This window comes from Indicator indicator, chromosome 18 (genome assembly GCF_027791375.1).
Source record: "Indicator indicator isolate 239-I01 chromosome 18, UM_Iind_1.1, whole genome shotgun sequence".
Lineage (NCBI taxonomy): Eukaryota > Metazoa > Chordata > Aves > Piciformes > Indicatoridae > Indicator > Indicator indicator.
In genome coordinates, this window is record NC_072027.1 from 2634525 (window position 1) to 2656856 (window position 22332).

At 37.1% G+C, this 22332-nt stretch overlaps 1 protein-coding gene across 5 annotated transcripts; it reads right to left on the reverse strand.

The window, feature by feature from the left end:
* Nucleotides 1-4326: 4326 nt before the first annotated feature.
* MAPK9 (mitogen-activated protein kinase 9) lies at nucleotides 4327-22124 on the reverse strand. 5 transcript variants are annotated; one of them, XM_054389226.1, is made up of 11 exons: nucleotides 22000-22124; nucleotides 17399-17528; nucleotides 16162-16220; nucleotides 15011-15149; nucleotides 14279-14444; nucleotides 12921-12992; nucleotides 8454-8636; nucleotides 7359-7483; nucleotides 6778-6841; nucleotides 5204-5279; nucleotides 4327-4474 (listed from the first exon to the last, which is right to left on the reverse strand). In XM_054389226.1, exons 1-11 carry the CDS (start codon nucleotides 22119-22121, stop codon nucleotides 4327-4329), a joined length of 1284 nt encoding a protein of 427 aa, XP_054245201.1. In that variant the 5' UTR covers nucleotides 22122-22124. The 5 variants fall into 5 exon arrangements, with proteins under 5 accessions (XP_054245201.1, XP_054245202.1, XP_054245203.1 ...); XM_054389227.1 differs by lacking the exon at nucleotides 12921-12992 and adding an exon at nucleotides 13228-13299 and having other exon boundaries at nucleotides 4327-4469; nucleotides 5208-5279; XM_054389228.1 differs by lacking the exon at nucleotides 12921-12992 and adding an exon at nucleotides 13228-13299.
* Nucleotides 22125-22332: the final 208 nt, after the last annotated feature.

The window sequence follows — 22332 nt, forward strand, 5'->3', positions numbered from 1 at the left end:
GATGAGGAAATGCAAACCCTTACTGGAAACATTACAAAGCTTCAAAGGCTGTTTGCAAACAGCAGTTTCCAGCCATTAGACTAATTTGTACAATCCATGCAGACAAACCTTAGTTTTGACATTAATTTCTCCTCTTTTTCAATAAAAACATGACTTGCCATATCAGAGTATTTCCTCAAAGCACACTTACAGGCTGTTCATCCAGATCTCAAAATGCCAAGCTTCTCTTTCTAAGGTTTGATTTTAGGTTTGGGTTTTTTGAGGAAAAACAATACAAGCACAGATGAAATTAACTGTTTAAGACATACTCCATTTCTGCAATGCCATTCAGCTACTCAGTGTTCATATATTTAACATCATATTTCTGGTAAATAATCTGATTGATAACCACAGATCCCTTTTTTTTTTTTTCAGGTGAGCAGTTAAGATTACAGATTGTATCTGTGTTGACCACCACTTCTTTTTAGTCATAGTTCATAAACTGTTTATGCATACTGCAGTAGTGTTAACACTATACAAAGTTTCTCAAAGAAAAGTTAACATTCATGTTTACAAAACTGAGGAGGTCTCTTACTATAGATATGCATACACACACTCACAGAGTCTTCATCTTTAAATACATATAAATATTTATAAATGACAAAGTGCAAAAAAAAAAAACAAAACAAAACAAACCCCAAAACAAAATGAACCAACCCCAAAACAAAAACAACAAACCAAAAACCCAGCAAAAAACACCCCACAAACCCAAAGGTCAGTTGCATCACTTTACAGACATGATTTTAACATTAGGAATAAAAGTGATTATATTATTGCACACCAGACTCTCCACACTTTTCAAGCCCTGTCAAGTTGCATGTGCATTTTGTTCTCCATCAGTGATGAGGTCACATAGAATTGTCAAGGTTGGAAGAGACCTCAAGGATCATCCAGTTCCAACTCCCCTGCCATGGGCAGGGACACCTCACACTGGATCAGATTGTCCAGAGCCACATCCAGCCTGCCCTTAAAAACCTCCAGGGATGAGGCTTCCACCACCTCCCTGGGCTACCTGTTCCAGTGTCTCACCACCCTCACGGTGAAGAACTTCTTCCTAACATCTAATCTAAATCTCCTCTCCTCTAGCTTGGATCCATTCCCCCCCAGTCTTATCACTACCTGACACCCTAAGAAGTCCCTCCCCAGCTTTCTTGCAGCCCCCTTTAGATACTGGAAAGCCACAATAAAGTCTCCTCGGAGCCTTCTCCTCTCTAATAGCCTTATCTCTCTCCGCCTGTCCTCAGAGGAGAGGTGCTCCAGCCCTCTGATCATCCTTGTGGCCCTTCTCTGGACACCTTCCAGCATGTCCAGATCTTTCTTGTAATAGGGGCTCCAGAACTGGACACAGTACTCCAGGTGGGGTCTCTCCAGAGTGGGGCAGAGGGGGAGAATCACCTCTCTCAACCTGCTGGCCACACTTCCCTTGATGCAACCCAGATCCTACAGCATTGACAACCATTTCACAAGGGTGGCACTGAACTTAATAAGCAGTCAGGAATACAATTCTAAGCACATGATCTGCATGCAGGGCATTTATAGTCTGTATGTGCACACTGAAACAGCATAGGAACTTGAGCATGCAGCTCTCTGCATGCCTCTTCCTGAATGTAACCTGCACCTGTGCCTTCTTGAGATGGATGTTCGTTCAGGTTATTAGCAATTTGGGTTTAAATCACACTGGAATCAAACCCCACAATATTCACAGACATCCCATGCATGTTCCAAAGGCAGCAACAGTTCTGTGACATTTCGAAGCTTCGATGTATGCCATAACAAGAAGGCATTAAAATAAATAAGGTATGAGACAGCTTTTCTTACAATAAGACTTACAAATAAGCTCAGTTAATTTCGGGGGGGGGAGGGGGTTTGTTCCAAGAGTACATAATCTAGCTAACAGTATGTACTAGAAGATCACATACCAGTTAAAATCATGAAGATAGGGCAGTTTTGTTAAAAACCATTAAAAGACAATTTGAATCATGGGATAATTTCATCTGGAAGAGATCTGGAGGTTGTATAGTCCAACCCCACAGTTCTCTGAACAGCCCAAATCCAATAGAAAAAAATTTAACTTTGTGAATTTTCAAACCACATTGAAAAAATAAAACAAAACAACAAACTACCAAAAAAAACCCCCAACCAAAACAAAGGAAAAAAACCAAACCAAACCAACCAACCAAATCCCAATATAAAACAAACAAAAAAAAAAAAAAACAACTACTTTGTGGTGTAAAGTACTCTAAAGCAGTAATTGTTCAAATGAACACAGCACAGTGCAACTTCAGCTGAAAAAAAGATAAAAAACTTGAAAATTGAAATCCAGTAGATAACTTCCATAGGAAATCACCAACGTTCATTTTGAATAGGTGCCTTTAGGAATTCTAACTTAGACAAAGAACAAGGATGCACTAAAAATATTTTGGATACCACCAGCATCCAAAGATAAAGGTATCCATAGATTGGGTTTAAAACCAATCCTCAATATCCTGCAATTCAATTAAACACAATTTTAAAGATCCAAGATTCCAGATGACAGTTTGAAAGTTAACATCATATTGAGTCATTTGTTAATTGAATTTTTTTTTAAGCTTTGTGGAACAGTATAATCTTAATATGTTTTTTGCTACAGCCAATGAAGCTCTTAAAAAAGGAGTACAATTTGAATATATTAGTAATATTTGCATAAAGAGAAATGTCTGCTTTTCAAAGCTTAAGATCAGAAACAATGACCAATTTTCTTTTACAGGAGAAATATGTCAGTCATGCAGTGGCTGGCTGCGCCAGTGTATTGTATGAGTTCTATTTATATATTCAAGTCAAGAGTATCTGGATCAACAGCTAAATATAGTGCCTTTAAGAAAGTGGTGTTTTACCTCATCTTGTACACAAATCCTCAACAGTTCCATAGTTCAATTTCACATGCATGCACATACAAGATCCTTTAACCAAAACTCACACCTGTGCTCTCCAAAGTCAACGTACACAAATTCACAAGTGTGTAGTATAAAGTAGTTTAAGCCCAATACTCCTACAAATGTATTTTCTAATTCAACACATTGTGCAATGTAACAGGCAATGTTTGTCTTTTCTGAGTCTGAAAACTGTACTGATAAGTATTGAAACAGCAAATCTCTTCCTCTTCTTTGACCCTGATTTAGAAAGTATGTATTAAATATGATTTCCTCTCCCAGGTCAAACAGAGCGGTTTTCCTAAGGTGGGAATAGAGCTAAGCTCTGTTACCTAAATCCTTAATTTACAAGTGACTAAAAGCTACTGTATTTGTTTCTTTAATTACTCACTAGATAGAATGGACCCATTAAAAAAAAATGGAAAACTCTTATGCAGCTCTTTCTGAGGCTGCAAGTCTCTCCAGTTCATCTGTCCTCTTATCAGTTTGCAGTGAATGAAGAGCATCATAGACACAATCTCCTTTTCTGTTTTTTGTTAAAGGACCAGTATCACAAGCTAGAAAACAGAGAGCACTTTAGCATCCTCTCCTCTTCCAAACAGGCACTGCTTCACAGATAAGCCACTCATCCTTCTTCAAGATTTAATTAAGCCACTGTATCTTCCATCCACGTTTTAAAACTGAAAAAATATGGAGACATGGACTTGTAGGTGAAATACAATGTAATGGCTATATTCTTTCAACTTCATGTTTAGCTCTTTCTACAAGAAGATAGACTTCTTGGAAAGTGAAGATAGGAAAGGCTCAAGGGCTCAATTAAAAAAAAAAAAAAAGTGCTATCTGGAAGAATAACTGCCCTTTAAACATAGTACTGAGTTCAATACATGAGTTCACACTTACACACAACACTCCAGTCGTTAAACCAAGCAAACTGCCACAGTCACATGTTAAAACAAACTTCATCAAGACTATACATTCAAAAAACCCACTAAGGAGCAATACTGTACTAAAATGTAAACAACCATTGTGTCACAGAAAGCCTGCCAGTTGGGACTGAAGATTCACAAACCCACTTAAGAGGAGTTATTGGCTAGAAGTCTATTGTAACTGCTCACCTGAAATAGGCTGAAACAAAGCAAAGCCTAGAATAGTGTCTAGATTTAAATTTGTTTGTTCTTTAGACATTGATTTGCTTTCATTCTACAAAATTAAGCAGGCGATTACATTAACAACTGAGTAAAAAAAAACAGGCATTACTTTAGCAGAACATGCAGAACATGGAGTTTTTCTACTTGGTTCCATTAACTTACAAGCAATTCAGGCCCAATGGAAGCAAGAGTTTTTTTTTTTCCAAAGTCAAGTCTGCAATCCTGGCTGATCATCGACATCCTTCGAGGGGTCCTGTCAAGGCATCGAGGCTGCTGTCTGTATCTGAGGCCAATGTTTGCTCTGTTGACATGGATGAAATGTCATTGATAGATGATGACTGGGAAGGACTGGTGTTGCTATTCACTGCTGCATCTGTGCTAAGTAAACCAAACATAATAAAATCTGAGGCAAGACAATATTGCTGGCACAAATACACACACTTCTAGGCTCTGAGCGTCACTTTCCCCACAGAAATCCTTAGAACATAAAGACATTAATAGGCAGAAGAAAACCACTTAGTTCCCTAGCACTCATAACCTGTGGTGAACATTAAAAAAGATATTTGTTTTCTTTTCCTCCATCACTGAATAGGAAGGGAAAAAAAATAAAGAAGGAAAAGCAGCAGCAAAATATAATGTGAATGTTGCCCTAAGTATCAAGAAACCCAATTAATAGCAGACAGTACAATATTCCAGTTGCTGAACCAAGAGAACAGCTGCAAACACCAAGGCAATCACAAGCATAAATACTTTGCACCATTAACTATTTTAAATGATCCCTAACAATGTTTAGGGCTGTATGAAAGGGACACATTCATGCAAAGCCACAGAATAAGCATGCAGCACAAGAGCCATCCATGCAACAGGTGTTGGACCATTTGATCACTGAGCTCCTTGGGGAGAAGGCAGCTCAGGGTGATGGTCACACAAAACTTAAGGTTTCCCACAACTTACTTCACAACAGTGAAAAAATACTGGACACAAATCTTCAGAGGCTTGAACAACAAAACTTTTGCCTACCTGGATTATTAAGCAGGATTCTTCATTCACTGCTGTAAGACATCAGCACTATGTACCATAGTTACAGAGAACTACTGAAACAATCACTAACCTGAGGGCTGTTCTTTTACCACACCATTCTTGCTCCTTTCTTCCCAGTCCATTACTTCTTTGTATATTAACTCTTAGAGGAGAAGAGTGAGAGGAATGAGAAGAGAAGGGGGAGGGGAGGCAAGTAAGATGACAGAGAACTTGCATACGACTTACATGTGTAAAGGTAAAATGATATGGTTAAGGGTCACTCTGAAAGTACAACTAGAGAGGTATTTCTCTGCCTTGTTTATTTGGTTGGTTGGTTGTTTTCTTGGGTTTTTTTTTTGTTGTTGTTCTTTTTTTAAAGGCCTACAACAATGCTTAAGATAATTCTACAGATTTTCTGTGTGCATGACAAAGTCACCAAGGACGTACCAAAATTAGCCTATTTTAAATATAGAATAGTGGTCCATTAAGAATTAAAACCATCCCATCCCTAAACTTTATGCATACCTATGATTCACTTGTTCTTAAAAAGTAAACAAATAAATAATCCCAAGAAAACCACTAAACAGACTGGGATTTAAAAAAACTGTATGGATAACCACTGTGGAAGTTTTACTTTGATAGCAAAACCATATACAACTGTCTTTATTCTGGAGCTTTTGAGAAAAGTCTGCAAATTCTGAAGTAGGTTAAAGAAATAATTCCAATACTGCATGAAAGCACTCATTTACTAATAAAAGACAATTTAGGGTACAGGCACCTGAACAACAACAACAAAAAAAAAATCAGAGCTGTAACTTTCAAGGAGCATCCATCACTCTGAGATGTCTGTAGTATGGTTTGCTCAAGATAGCTTAGCTTAGCCCCTTGCAGAGCAAAGGACTATGACTGCTGCAGAGCACCAGGAACACTAAGTCATGCTTTTGGTTAAGTCACAGTAGCTTCTGTATGTACCTCCAGCCTTAATGTAACTAAGAGTAACAATATTTACTAGATTGAGACCTCTTTAATTCTGAGTAACGACATTTACAAATGTGTTCAATTCATTTAGTGGATCCATTTTAATTTTCCACCTTGTGTTAATATAAAGTAACTTCAAGTGTACCTGTGCAGACATGCGCTAAGGAAAAAATATATAGAGAAACCAGAATCAATACCTGAGATTTATAAAGCTATTTTATAAACCCATGCCACTTCCAAAGTACTAAGCAAAAATGTCTAATGCCCTTGGTCCTCTGATGTGAAAAAATCTGAACTGCCTCACCACAACGTTTTTTATTGGAAGTATGAGAGTGAATTGATTTCTCTACCACATATTCTTTTATTTAAGTCAACCTGTTTGGCCAATAAATAAGCAACAGGGAGAGAAGATCCAAACCCACCAAAACCTTTTCTGTTATTTACAACCTTTAGAAGAAACTAATTAGTAAATATTGTCAAGAGACATGGTTTAAATAATGCACACTAAGAAGAGGCACATGGTTGTCTTTCAGAGAGACAAAATAGGGGGAAAAAAAACCCCACTGAAAACTGCTTCCCTTTGTTGATTAGACTTCAGAATGTTACATGTATGTATAGGTTCATATGTGCATCTGTGTATATATATATAGAGAGATTGATAGATGTTTATTGTATGTATTTACCTTTCCATTCTTCAATTGCATGTTCTCTTTCTTCCAACTGTGCATCATAGATTTGAGGTGGAGGCTACAAAGAAAAGAAAGTCTATAATGTGTCTACTACAACCAAAACTCAAAACCTAAATGACAACTTTTTTAGCAACTTATAACCTTCATCTTTGGCTGTCTATTCCCTATACCTCAAAGACACATTCATTCTAGAACTCCAGTCCTGTCTCCAACTAGAAGGGTGTTTAAAAGCATCAACAAAGACTGAGTTCATTGTAAGGTTTTACAAGGCCCTTAGTCCCCTTTTCCAAAGGGCCCAGATGACCACCACCCAGGCAGCTCTTTCATGATGTAAGTGGAACTATCAACAACCACTTTCAACACTACAACTCCACTCCAGCAGCTGCTCTTCAGATGATTCTGTCCCTAATGTTGATCTGAAGGCTTTGTGTGTGACTTTTGCTAGCCAAGGAAGGAGATGTGTAACTTTTGCCAGTCAAGGCAAGAGTTCAAAGCATGGTTTTGACTAAAACTAAAAGCATTATTTAAAAGTTATTAAACTGATATCTTAACATTAGTTTTAAATGGAAACTTACAGCTTCTGCTTCAGCTGGATCATACCAGACAGTAATATAAGGATGACGTAAGGCTTCATCTACAGAAATTCTCTTGTCGGGATCTACTACAAGCATTTTAGATAATAAATCTCTAGCTTGGCTGGCTGGAAAGTAAAAATTAAAAGAACATGCATGTAAAAGAGCTGTAGAGTTTAATATTTGACACAGAAAACAAATAATTTGGAACATAGGACATAGACTGTAACAGATTTCACTGTGAGAACAGGCCCCCACATCCAACCTTTCCTGTAGAGCTACAGAGATTATTTTCTTTTTAAGTGAGGTCCCACCCTTTTAATGTAAAAGTTATTTTGCTATTATCCAAAATAAGCCCTGCAGCTGATACCAACCAACCTCAATTTTGAACAGTTCTGCTGTTATATGGGTCACAATTAATTTGGCACTAACTACTGAACATAAACCACACTAAATATTTTTAATAAGCTTTTAAAAGTGCATCTTGGCATAGTAATGATCTCATTTCTGTAATATAAAATTTGGTTTTCTTTTGAAGGTGTTACTGCACCATACTTGGCTACCCTCTGGTGCAGTGGAACTTCACTGACCTTTCTTTTTCTGTCTGAATGATCATTTTAATAATAAAATGGGCTATAGCAAGCTGGTTTATGTACAAAAATAGTTTGAATATCTAGGCAAGAAAGTGGGATTTTTTTTTCCTTTTTATCAGTAACAACCTAAAATCAAAGTAGAGCCAAAACGAGCTATTTACTAGATAAAATCAAAGACAAAACATAACTAGAAAAAGACAATTACAAATAACCTCCATAGCAAGCATCACTTTCAGAGAACATTTAAGTGACAGACATTATTCAATGAATTAGAACTAAGAGAATTAACCAGGATACTGGGGACAGGGAAATAGTCCTGCATTTAAGAACTACTACTAAGATGTCAGGATATGTCATAAAGAAACAGATATGCAGCTTCTAATGCTGACACTCAATGCAAACATTTTATGTCAGGATTTTATTTAACTAAGTCTACTGCAGGCATTTTCAATCAACATCTTTTAAAAAATCAACAAAAACAAGGGAGAAAACCTCCTTGCCTTACTTTTTAACTTGTCACGATCAGATTCTGATGGAAATATCCAGTCTGGGAAGAGCTCTTCAAATTTAATACCAGGATATTTTGGCCTGTTTTCTACATAATTCCTCACTGTAGGCTGTAGTTTCTTCATGAAGTCTGCTGATGGTGTTCCTAATTGTTCAATAACTTTATTCCACTGATCAATATCTGCACCATATCTTTAGGAAAATCAGCTGAAGAATTTGAAGTCTGCACTATACAAAAATACCACTCAGAGAAATCTGAAATGTTAATGAACACTTGAACAAAGGACAGAAATATGAACTTCGTTCTAGCAAACAGTATTCTGAGCTGCCATACAAGAAGCTACAGTGCCATAAAAATAAGATTCTGATTCTGTAATCTTAAGGACAGGCTAGAAGTGCTGCACAACATGTCATGCTAGTTATTATCTCTTGGCTAGTACTGAAAGCAATGCTCTGAGTCCAAAGGAAGCTTTATTTGGCAACTGTATCCATAGAGTCCAAAAGAAGCTTTATTTGCCAATCGTATTCATAGCAAAACAACTCTAAGGACAGAAAGGAAAGGCTGCTGTTGAATCTTCTGACATATAACATAATACCATCAAGGGCAAAGATTCTTGAAGGATTGGAAAAACACATGAAAAAAATCTATAGTACAAATACATCCCATTCACAATAAGGAATTTTACGCCTGTATCCTACAGAAATTAAGCTCTGTGCTGTAGCATTGTGAGGTGAGGTTAGTTGGATGGTTGGGGGCTTTGTTGTTGTTTTGTTCTTTTTAATTTTCAATTTCAGAAAAGCTTCAAAGGGGTTCTGAACAATTAATCCATATTTCTGTAGGTTTTTAGCAGGTTCTTTTAAGAGTATCAGCTGCAGTAATACTCAAAGACTACTCTGTTCTTAAACTCAGAATTTAACTATTTTGTAGGGACTCCATTTGCAAGCTGAAAGGGACTGCTTTTACAAGCTGAAATTTGAAATTGTGCCTTATGTTTCTTCTGGATTGTCCCTTGGCCCTCATTCAAGTCAAGGCATTTCCCCTAGACAGGGTGACACTTGTTATAGAGATACTGGAGGTTGCTCTGAACCAGCCTGGTTGGGATAACAAAGCTCATTTATCACACTGAGAAGACACTGCATTAATATTCCTGAAATTTAAGGTCACTCAGATTCAGACTGATTAAAAAAATGTGCAATTCCATCAGAGTTTAACCATCGACCTTGCAAACCTTCCTAGCTAAATTCACAGTCTAGCACTCCAGCCTTTCCATTTTGTAGCAAAGCAAAGAACTTATTGCAGTTTGAATTAAGATGCATTTAAAGACCACTGAGTTGCTTTTATTTCAGTTAGTGGGGCAAGAATACAACTAGAAATAGATGTGTAATCACTGCTTCACACTAAGACTTTAGGCTTCTGATACAAGGATTGAAAATTACTACTGCTTGCTGAATACATTCCAATGGAAAAAAAAATATTAAAATCAAAACTACAAAGTCAAGATCATTAAGTCTCATGCTAAAACAAAGCACATGCAAAGAAAATTTGAAACATAGATCAGGAAATTTTGTTCCTAGCTGGAAGAATGGTTTCTGTGAGATCTCCACCAGTCTAGATTCAAGATGATGTTTTTCATCTGAATAAGTAACAGCAGCCTGATTAGTCAGCTAATCAAATTAGAGTCCAGTCTACTGCAGACTCAGAGCACTGAGAGGCAGAAAAACTTAATCACCCTAGAGCAAAACACCAACCAAAAAAAACCCAACCAAACCAACAAAACCCAAAACACCACACTGAAAAAAAAAACAACCACCAAAAACCCCAAAACCCAAACAACAGTATCTCAGTTGGGTTGCTTCAAAGTGCTTTACAGATACTGAACAGTTAAGAAATTTCCCAATATAGGAACAGATTTATCAGAAATACAAATGGGATTAAAACCCCTTAATTTCAATGTAAAGCACATTAAGCATAACAATCTTGCAAGCTGCAAACTAAACCACCCTCATGCTCTAGTCACCTCAGGGTCAAAAGTAACCAGAAAGTTTAGCCCATGCCAAGTACATGTGTCCACTTTGGGGGAGTCTGGAATAAGGGAAATTGAAAAGAGAGTCCTTATTACAACCACAGTAAAGCATAATTTTTCCCAGGAAAGGAAAAATAGCCCCTTGTGCTTTTTATGTCAGTCAGGCAATTAGATTCCTTCACCAGCTGGGCAGAAAGTGCATTAAAACCACTCTGATGCTGCTAGGCAACTCCACAGCACCAGACAGGAGCAGATTCAGTACATCCATTGCCCTGGCAACACAGAGCATCTCAATTCACCCAGAGCACTGCTGCAAACCTCCTGGCAATCCCCACTTACCATATGGGAAAATACAAACAACTGAGTCTCAGAGCAGGTTTTTCCTAAGACAGTCAAGGGCAGATCATTAGGCAACATGCTGAACTTAGCTCCCTGCTCTAAATCTCCAAGTACTAAGACATGTTGAAGTTGAAAGAGAACAGACCAAGCACACCAGCATCACCCAGAGACCAACTGCCAAAACACTCTGGCAACAGAAGGTAAAAAAGTGACAATCAGAATGAAGCAGGATAAGTCTCAATACCAACAGTTGTTAACACTTCACATTACAGAAAACTGAACATCTTAGAAGTAAAAAATCCTCTAAGCACATATATGCACTTGAGTGAGATACTGGGAGAGGAGATTCCTTGAAACACAGACTGGTGGAACTTCACTGACCTCCAGAGAACCACAAATGGGAACCTGCATATTGAACAAGTATGGACAAAATTTCCTTCACTCATGAACAAATCAAAACAGGCCATGCTAACATGCAGGTGGAGAGACACACAACATACACGAAGAATTGTGTTAGGTTGGTCTGAAGGCCTCAAAAGGTAAAACTGTGAGTGTAGAAAGGAAGAAAGGCGGAAAACAAAATGACTTATTTAACAATTCATCATTTGTGCTACTAAATAATGCATGATCGACTGCTGAAGATTAGTGTCATGAAATTTAGCATTAAAATAGAAGCCCTCCTCTATATGATCCATGACCATTACTCTAGATTTTTAATAGTGGATGCAATTTTTCCTTGGGGACAAACAAAAATATACTTCTTCAAAATCTTGGACCACAAGCAACCCTAGCTTCTTACGACCTACAGCTATAAATGGCAATGATGTTTTCATGACATCATTTAGGTTGTATTTATTTCCTGACCAGTTTTGCATGTCTTGCCCTACAACACTACTACTTTATGAGATATCATCTGTAAAGTATGAAACTGGGTTTCCTCCAATTTTTACAATTGGAACTTGATAATGACACAAATGCTTTAAACTTTGTTTCCAGGGAAATATTTTGAAACGCATGAAAATCTTCAAAGAACATTTCCTTTAATAAGCATCATTTTAACCAGCGTGAAGACTTGTTTGCGATCCAATGGTGTGTTACTGAGATTTCCAGTCTCTAAAGCATGGAAACAAATAAATGAGGATTTTATTTGGTTTTAATACAGTAAAATTTCCTACAATTACTGTTGTTCAAGAAAGAAGAATCATAGAATGGTCTAGGTTGGAAGAGACCTCCAAAGGTCATTTAGTCCAAACCCCTCTGCAGTCAGCAGGAGCATCCTCAACTAGATCAGGCTGCCCAGAGCTCTGTCGAGCCTCACCTTGACTAGATCTCCAGGGATGGAGCCCAAACCACCTCCCTGGGCAACCTCTTCCAGTGTTCCACTACCCTCATGGTAAAGAACTTGTTCTTATAATCCAAGACAAATCTTTCTCAAAAATATTGGAAGAAGAAATGGAGAAGAAAACAACCTTACAGAAAAATTAAGCTCAAAAATAAAATGTTGATAGAATGAAGGAAAAAAAAACTCCAAGAAGAAAATTATTTTTTTTACAGTAAATAATAGTAATTAAAAAGGAAAAAAATTATATTTCATGCAGTCTGTTTGCAATTAGAACACTGTTGTCCAGCAAGTGCTAATAAGCAAGAAAAAAATCTGACTGAAACTTAAAAATTTGTATAATAATAAAAAAAGAATCTACTATTTAAAGCAAAATCCATGCACAGGAAAAAGTAACTTTTTAGGCTTTTGCTCATAACACTTATCTGCAAGGAACAAGAGTAAGAAAATATACTTACTGCTGTTGAGTTTTTTTACACCTAACAGTATTTTTTTTAAGCTATAAAAGCTTAAGCTCTTAATATAAATTCTATGGATTCAACCAGTACAAATTACACTAAACATAGTCCACTAAGAAATGAAATGGCAAGAGGAAAGCTCAACAATTTGGCAAATGACACTAACTTCAAATAGTACAGCAGATCTAGTAAAACATGTCATTGAAAATATTGTTTCTGGGTTTTATACTTATATAGTTCAAAAGAATTGGTTGGTCTTTCAGTTGGAAGTGGAACGGGATTCAAGGATGACTAGGGAAGGATACGATCAGTGCCTTGGAATATCACACAACCTTTCACCAATTCTCCCATGATGCACCCAACTGACCAGATATCAACTGAAAGTAAAAATGAAATGATCAAATTATGAAGTATCATGAACAAAAGTGAGGAAAACAAACAAACAAAAACATCTAGCATCTACAATAAAACACAACAAGGTGGAAAAAACAAACGGCTAACATGAATTTTCAATCATATCAACACCGACTGACTGCTGCTAGGCTTTCTCATTAGCATCTTGTAAAATACAAGCAGTGGTTACATTTCTGAAACAACCATGAAGAAGGATACAATCTCTTCCTGGGAACAGGACTTTATGGAGGACCATTTCTGCCATAATGCACCCAACAGACCAGATATCCACTATCATACGTTAGGTGCAACAAGGACAAAAGATTAAAGAGGTTTTTTTTAAGTACTGCAGTTATTTATTTGTAACCTCACAAGGACAAAAGATTAAAGAGGATTTTTTAAACACCACTGCTACTTATTTGTAAGCTCACACTGTACTCCTGCAGATAAATTTTGTCCCATCCAGAACAACCTCTACCAAAGTTCTGACCCACATCAGCACCTGCTGCACAACAAGCTTCCTTGAACTTTAATGAAAGGAGTTTTTTATTACCAGTGGCCCAGAAATGTCCTGAGTCCCTTATTTTATGCAGCCAAAGTTATATAAAATATGGTAGCCAACCCCAAGTCCCTGTGATAAAAAGATGCAGTGGCACAGAAGTTCAGAGGAGGCATAGCTAGTAAAAGTCAGCAGGTAAAACCCCCAATAATGCAATTCTAAGATAATTTCCTCATCAGCAATTTTATTGGCTGACTGTTCAATTTATTATATGTAGTGTTGTTTTTAATAATGTAATAGTCAGTCTCTTTGAGTGCTGTGCATATTTAATGCACAGTGTGCAAGTTTATGATAGAGGTCTGATTTTAATAATCAGAGATGCAAAACGGGACAGGCTGTTGAAAGAAGAGGCTTCAGAATAAAATCACACTGATAAAAGGGTTTATTGTTCCTCTGTTGACAATTGTTATTTTTTTTAAAGTGTCTCAACAGATTTTTCCAGAATTAAAAAAGGCAACAACGGGACAGCACGTGAAAAGATATAACCATAGCAGGGGAGAGGGAGCAATGTATGTTAACTGGAGATAGGCCCACAGAGCAGCAAACTATTGCAGCCTCCAAAATTATTACAGTGGAATTTTTGTTATTAACATCCTTTAACGACACAGCAGGGGGAAACCAGCCCTCCCTCCCTCCCCCTTTTAAAGCTGTTACATTCTGAGACAGAAACACTTTAGACAAAAGGCTCCAAGCATTACTCCAGCAACTTACCATTCTCTTTATATCCCATTCCAAGGATAACTTCTGGTGCTCGGTAATAGCGTGTTACTACGTATGGAGTCATCATAAAGTTAGTACAGGCTGTTCTTGCCAGGCCAAAATCAAGGATTTTGAGTGTGCAATCTGATTTGACTACTATGTTGCTGGGTTTCAAATCCTAGCAAGAAATTACTTCTGTTCAGGAAGGGTCAACATAGAGAACAAGAAACACAACCCCCCCCTCTCAATATATGCCCCCAATTAACAACTGCATATTCCTGCTCTGCTGTCTTTGTACACAGACTAGAGGCAAGTTAAATGCTTCCCATTTAAGTCCTCAAAAAATTCAGGGAAAACCAGAATCAAAGTTGCCTGCAGAGCCTTATTTTAGCATTTATGTACTGACAGCATCATCAGTTACATAATGGCCTGCATATATGCACAGTGTGTTCAGATATCTGCTTCCTTCAACACACTAAGTGGACCTATTTGGGGTATGAACAGTTGCAAGGTAAAGAAAACTGAGTTTTGAATACTCTCATTATTCAGGTATGGATTCTAAAGGCAACATCAGGAATTTTTAAGTATCTATAGGTAAAGGATTATCCCAACATACAAAGCATTAATAGGTGCATGAATGAAAGATATATAAACTCAGGAAACAGCAACTCCTTTGCCCTCCCCTCTGCTTCATAAGAACATCTTTGCTCATAAGAGGATTGTTCATGATCTAATACTACCTACTCTGTGGATGATACCAGCTGAGTGAAGATGTTTGATACCACACAGCATTTGGTAAAGAAGATAAGACATTCTTTCGTGATCCAATTCCATGTGAATAACCTGGCACAAATTTGCATCCATCAGCTCCATAACCAAATATCTAAAGCACAAGAAGAAAGCATTAAAACTCAAGTCTCACTTTTCATACCAGGTTTAAGTTTAGGATGAGAGATGTTTAATAAAAGTCAACTACTTTGCTAACATAAGTGTGAAAAAGCTTATGATTAAAAACAAACAACAAAAAAGTATGAATATAGTTTCAGAATTAATTTTTAATACTAAGGCTATTTAAATAGATAGTTTAAGTGTTCAATAGTCCATCACAAGATATTAGAATTCCACTAGTTTCAGAAACATTTACACAAAATAATAATTGAGTTTATGCAGCATGAAAAACTAAGGTCGGATGAAGTTGATGTAGAAATTGCAGATACTGCAATGTATCAAAAAACGATGCTTCCTTTCACTGTATTTTGCTAACAAACTAAGGAAAGCACAGTAAGAACTAAGAAAGAATAACCCATTTTCAAGTTAAGATGTCATCTGCTTACCCACTTCAGACACACACACTCCTTCATTTCCCCAAGAAGCCCATTCACGAACCACAACAGCATATTCACTGAAACCTATGAATACCCCACCAATTAAATCATCATGAATCTTATCTAGGTCAATTGACATAGCCTGCTTAAAAAAAGAAATATATTTAGCTCTTAATTGAGGCCAAAAATACTGTTCTGCTGATGTGACTGCTATGGCAAAAAAAAAAAAATGTTATCAGGTTATCCAGACCAAGTTATTGTCCTGAGGTGACCCATTCAGATGAAGGACAATACACACAAACCACATGTACACAATCAGCAAAGTATGGCAGATAGATGAATAAAGGTAAATAACCTTTTTTATTTCCCACTTCCATTTTATGCATGTAGTTAAGTAACTGTCTTGATCTTTCTTAAAGAAATCCACAAATAAAGACTAATTAAAGGCTAAATTCAGCTTTTAGCTACCCACTATTTTCGAGGTGTGAAGTCTGTAGGATACTGAAAATACAGACCCAGGGCTTAGGCCTGGATTTGTCAGGAAAATGACAACAAAAATCTAGTACTTACACATCCTGAAATTCTTCTAGTGACTTCTGTGGTGTAAATACATTTAATAAACTAATTATCTAGAAAATAAACATCCAGTTTAAGTCACATAAAAATCCACAATTGCATAAGTTACTATTCAGAAATCAAAGGCACATTGTCACTACATACAATTCAAATGTACTTGACTTCACTTAATTCATATGTGCTGAGAAACTGCCAATTCAGAAACAGTTCAAAACTGCATCATGTATGCCAAAAGAACTGAGAGGAGACAAAACCACTTTTTAAAGTTACATGACACCTGCCATCTCCCTCCCCGGTGCCTGAAATATATCCCATTTTTTCCCCATGAATAATAATCTCTTATTTTAAATCACATGTTGTGCAAGGAATTTAAACCCAGGGTGGCCAACAACACATACACAGAGCTGCCTCATGCTATCACATTAAACTTGGATTATGATGTACTACTTCCAGAAGAATTCATAAAATTACTGTACTGCCATCCTTAATAACCACTCTGATCTTATTCTGCTACTTCTGGGCTTCATCAATATCTAACTTAGAAAAATCACCAATATCTAAGTCAGAAAAATCAATCCCAAAAGGCTAATTGCTGCAGGAAGTTTGAGACCTGAGTGCACAACTTCAATGTTCAGCAATGTTTCTAGTTCATGTATCAGAACAGATACATAAACCATACATTCTTGTACCTGAACACTGAAGTCTTGACTTTGAGGCTTGCTAATTTAAAAGGCTCAAAGATTTTAAAATATTGTCCCTAATATTTCAATTCTGTTTACCAACAAATTGTTAGAGAGTGGTGCAGCCTGCAAACCCCACCAGTTAAATACTGTGTTAAGCAAAATCTTGCCTGAGCTCAGAAACTTTAACTGCAGTGCAGTCACCAGAGCCAAACCCACAAACGAACCCACTGCCAAATTGGCTTTGCTGCAGTAAGACTTAAAAAGGGGAAATGCACACAGTGAGCCCAGCTCTATAGAGCTGACACTGATGACAAACCTACACCAACACCACAGCAAAAATCTCCTCTTCTTGGCACCTCATACTTCAAAAAGGCTCATCCAAGAACTTACCCATAGCTTGTAAAGAACTGCATTACCCCTCAGCAAATCTTTCCAGTCTTCCTCTCATTATTTTACCATTGCTTTGGTTACTAACGGCAAGAGATAAAACCCAGAGTTTTTTTGACAGCTTACAGTAAGGAGGGAGAGAACTATAAAGCCAAACTTACATTTTTGTGATTGACACATTTCAAAAGAACAAGCTCTCTGTAAGCCCTTTTTGCGTGGGTTTGATTCTGAAAGGGACGACTCAGCTTCTTCACAGCAACATTTATTCCAAGGACTGTGTCAAACGCAGCACTAGAAGTTTTCAAAGACAAACAACTTAAGTTGAAGGCTGTTTGAGGGAAAGGAGGGGACAAAAGGGAGACAGGAGTGAGGAAAAAAAAAAAAAATCAATCAAGACTTGAGATAAAGCATATCCACTAAACTGTCCATACTAACTTCATCTAATTTTCACATGGAAAACAATCATCCTGCAAAATCTACACACCCTTTAAGAAATACAAATAGGTCAAACAGAAGCCACTGCCACTCATCAGAAGTCTTCCTGCACTCCTTTCTGTCTTAAGACAAAATCTGCTGAATCAAGACTCATATACAAAATTGCAAGAACTAAAAATATTTTCAGCCAATTTGAAATCAAGAAGCATTTCAGTTGCCTCATCTGTATATTTGGAGCATTTTTTGGACACTGTTGCTGGCTGACAATCATTTCATATTTGCAATAGAAATTTCTCTTTATTAAAGGAGAGACTCACAACCATGTCTACATGTTCTGCAGACATCTATGCTCTCTTGTTTATGCATATTAACAACTACAAAAAAATGCAGTGCTCAGTATAAAATTACATTTACCATCTGGTATGGGGAAAAAATAAATCCATAGAACTGAGAAATATGGAAAAGTTAGATTGCAGGGAACAATACAAGAGTTTAAAAGTGAACATGGCCATTAATTTTATCTTGCTTTTCAGCTGTGCTTGTCATTCCCTCTGCAGCTGGAGGCTGAGGTGTACACTTGATTTAATAACTGTAAGGATCTAAAGCTAAATTATCTGTACACAGAGAACAAGACTCAAGTGGGGATATTCTTCATTATTACACACAGACTATTCAACAACATATATGTGAATTCATACCACAGAGTGCTCAAGAGTTCCAATCTTTAAATAGCTACAGCTTTACATAAGGGTTCCCACATTACTCCATTTCCATTTGATGTTACTTTCATAGCATAGGAAAGAATTCTCATTCACCTACATTTTCCAAGCTCTTTATGAGCTCTTTCCCTATTGCAATATGTACAATACCAGACTTCAAAGGACCATCACATTATTCTCTGTCATAACAACAAAACTCAAATTATAGGAAGGTCAGCTGTACCAAGTCACTGCTTTCCCTGCTAGAAACAGCAGTATCACCACAGAGCAGGGCTCACCCATGAGATGTGTTTTCTTGGAGGCATGTCCCAAATGACACATCCCAAATTTGACTCAATGTGCCACTAAAAGCTTGCTAGCATTTATTTCAGCTTAGTTCTGGAAAATATCTAAGTCATTATTCAATGACTCTCAGATTCAAAGCCTCTGTATCTGTGCAAAACAAAACACAGACCAATTATTTTCCTTCCAAATACGAAAAGAGTGATGCTTCAGTATTCACTTCATCTGGATGATGTTACATGGAATTTTAGGCTTTGTATTAATGACTTTAATTACACCTGGGAAATAGTATAGAATCAAATAACAGGGTCTGGATGAATCAGCTGCTGAAGTCAATCTGTGGATCAGCAGAGGACAGAGGAGCAATTTCAGGGAAAGTGTTCCTTTGTGATCTGGCACATCAGGTGCGTGTCAAGTTTCAGTCTGAGCACATGTGAACTGCTTGTTTTGCTCATCTACATGGCAGTTGAGCTCACAAGAAACAAACAAACAAAAGCAGCTGTCTGCTACCTACACAATCCAAGGGGGAGAATGAAAAACTGCTAGAAGAAAAAAAGAATATTGGTAAAATGATTGTATGTGCACGAATTTATTTATCAAGGCAAAAAAAAAAAAAAGAATATAATCTCTATTACCATCAAGACCACACTTGTAAATACCACATAATTTTTCATAAATGGACAAAATAAAACAACCAAAAAAACCCAACCCTGTGATTGGGTTAAATTTCTTTTCCCATCCCTGGTCTTTTGAATGCAAAACAGACATTTCCATCACTGCAAATTGTTTCAGGCACAGATTCTGAAGAAGCAGATTTGCCAGACTCTACCCAATTATCACCCTGGCTACTAACAGAGCTTCTACAAATTATTTCAGCATTGGATATCATGGAATAATGTCAGTATCTATCCCACCATACAACAGCAACTCCAATTTGATCATTATGAATTGTAATGAGGTCTTCACTGCACTTGTGACAGTTTTGCAAATAGTAACAAACTTATCCCGACTGCTTCTTCAACTGCAGCTGTAAGTAAAGTTCTCACTGCAATCAAAACTCTGCTATTGTCCTGCTATTGTCCTGCATTGCAGGATAAGAGAAATTCGCTGGGACAGAAAAATCAAAGTGAGTAGAAAATTTAGGAAATCAAGGACAAAAAGAAAGGAAAAAAAAGACATCAAGAAGTTGAAGATAAAAATTATTTCAAAAGAATAATTGTGTGCAAGTGATTATTCAGTCCCAAACAGATCAAAAGGCTTCAGATGTATCAATACTACCAAAATGCAGGTAGTCATGTATGAAGTATATTTTCTTTATAAGATACAAAAGGTATAAAATTCTCTCCTAGCTTGATTGCAGTATGAGCTAGAAATACTCTCTATGTAACAACTCAGGTAATTTTGCATCCTCCTAAAGCTTTAATTTACTGCTTTTCCTACATATGTATGTTTATAAAACTACTTCTTTCCTACATTTTATTATCAAAACAAAAAATAAGAAGAAACAATACCAGCAGAGTTTCCCATTAATAATCTGAGGGGAAAAAAAATAACAAAATTCAGACCTCTTCTAGCTGACATTACACAAGTATTAAAAAAATTCTCACCCCCCCGCCCAAAAAAATCTACACACAACTCCAGAAATACCTTCCCTAATTTTTGTTAAATAGTGGATGATAGAACAAGATACCATCACATCTCTGTATCACACTAACGACTTGATGACTTTTCCAGCCACACATGACAGGATAGCACTCATCTTACACTGTGTTTTCTGCATTTTACATCCCAGTATTTTATATCATTGTGTACTATGAGGAATTCTAGGACCAATTAAAGTTTTGCACCTTCTTCACTTTCTCATTGTTTTCAGATATTTACCATGAAGATGGAAAATTTACACAATGTTTCATTCTGTTGCTCCATACATTGAGCATTCTCAAAACAAGCCAATAAATCACATGATTCCTCTTCCTCCCAAAATGCTGACCTTAACACCAGTCTAGCTTCATCTGGAAGCAGACAACTAGTTTAAATCATATAGTTTAGAAGTGCATTACTTCCAATGAAAAGAGGAACACTTACAACCACCCTAAATTCCTGCATCCATCTAGAACAAGCATAAATTGAACAGTCTCTATACCTGGAAAATATTAGCACTACACTAAATCTTACCCAAACACTAACAATTAAGATCTAGTATGCCTATCCACTCATCACTCAACCTACTAATGAAACCTGGTGTTCTCCTTTTGCTTGTCACCTAATTAGCAGGGCAATAGGGGGTATTGAAAGTCCTTTGAAAATGAAGGCACATTCTCACCAAAATGCACTTCTTTTCCAACTTATTACAGCTATGAAAAGGCCAAAACAACATGGGCAGGTGCTGGAGAAGATGCTGCTCACGATACATGAGTCATCACAATTATTCTGCAGAATTTATAGCTGAAGAGAAACTGCAGCCTGGATTTAAAGCCTGAACAGCCCACCATGTGTTGTGATCAAGTCTAATATTAGAGAGTGCCTGAGAGTATCTGTTTGCTCCCCTGTGTATGGAATTAAAAAAAAACCCTCATCAACAAACATTTCTGCTGTTACCAAGTAAGTTTTGCCCAACAAAAGACGGGCTGGCACCATGCTGTGCAGAACGGATTGCTGCAGTCTAAAAAACATTTGAAAGTGTTTACCTTTAGCTGGCCCAGAGGTGTGGTGCCATACAAGAGACTAAGGTTCAGGATCAGACTAACGACTCTCACGTCCTGGGCCAGTGGAGGCTGGACACATAGCTGAGGTGACACACCAAGGAAGAGCCGGCCAGCCCAACCCCTCATACAGCATCCCTTTCTGGTTAATCCATGGAGTGACAATGACACTGATTTGCCAGTTAATGGCAAGGCACTGCATTGATGCTCCTAGAAATGCACAGGAGTGATTGGGGAATAAAAGAGGGGGAAGAAAGGGGGCCATGATGAGGAAATGAGTAAAACCCAGAATCATTGACCATCACATTGTCATACCTCACACTGCAACATCATAACTACCTGGGGAATGTGAGAACCAGAGACAGAAATCAAGTGGTTAATGAGAAGGAAATGTGTTTACCATTTTAATTTATGCAGTTATCAAATATTAATTTCCCCCTAAAAACAAAACAAGCAAAACAAATTGGTTTGTGCAAGAACTATAGCAAGCAGGTGGTTTAGGATTTACTTAGTTCATAACCCTGTAGAAGAGACAACAATTATCATCTGCATTTTACACTCTAGCAGTTCTATCAGGTTCACATTTATAGTTTTTTATATTTAAATAAAGTATTTATTACTCACCAAACAATGCCCTGTGCCCCTGATCCAATGGGCTTCAATTGCTGGTAACGTTTTAGAACAGTGAATGTTGAATCTGCAACTTGAACACTGTAAAACTGACTATCACATTTACTGTCACTCATGGTGTAGTGTCATGTAGTTTTCTCTCCCAAGAACCTGGTAAAGCCTTCAAGATCTTAAAGAAAAAAAAAGAAAGAAAACAAATGTTCAATCTCTTACTAATTTCAGGCAGACAAGATTGAAAATGTATTATACATATTTTAATACAGATGAATTTTTCAACAGCACACCATTAAAGCATTCTTTCAACTTTATTGCCACTGCTAATAAAAA

What these genes read in the sequence shown, in the direction of transcription:
- MAPK9 (XM_054389226.1), bottom strand. Translation starts at nt 22,121, where the DNA reads ATGAGTGACAGTAAATGTGATAGTCAGTTTTACAGTGTTCAAGTTGCA. An exon ending in CTAGAAGAATTTCAGGATGT is followed by an intron (nt 15,150 to 16,161) that starts GTAAGTACTAGA and finishes CTTGTGCTTTAG; the next exon opens with ATATTTGGTTATGGAGCTGA. An exon ending in AATGGGATATAAAGAGAATG is followed by an intron (nt 12,993 to 14,278) that starts GTAAGTTGCTGG and finishes TTTTACTTTCAG; the next exon opens with TTGATATCTGGTCAGTTGGG.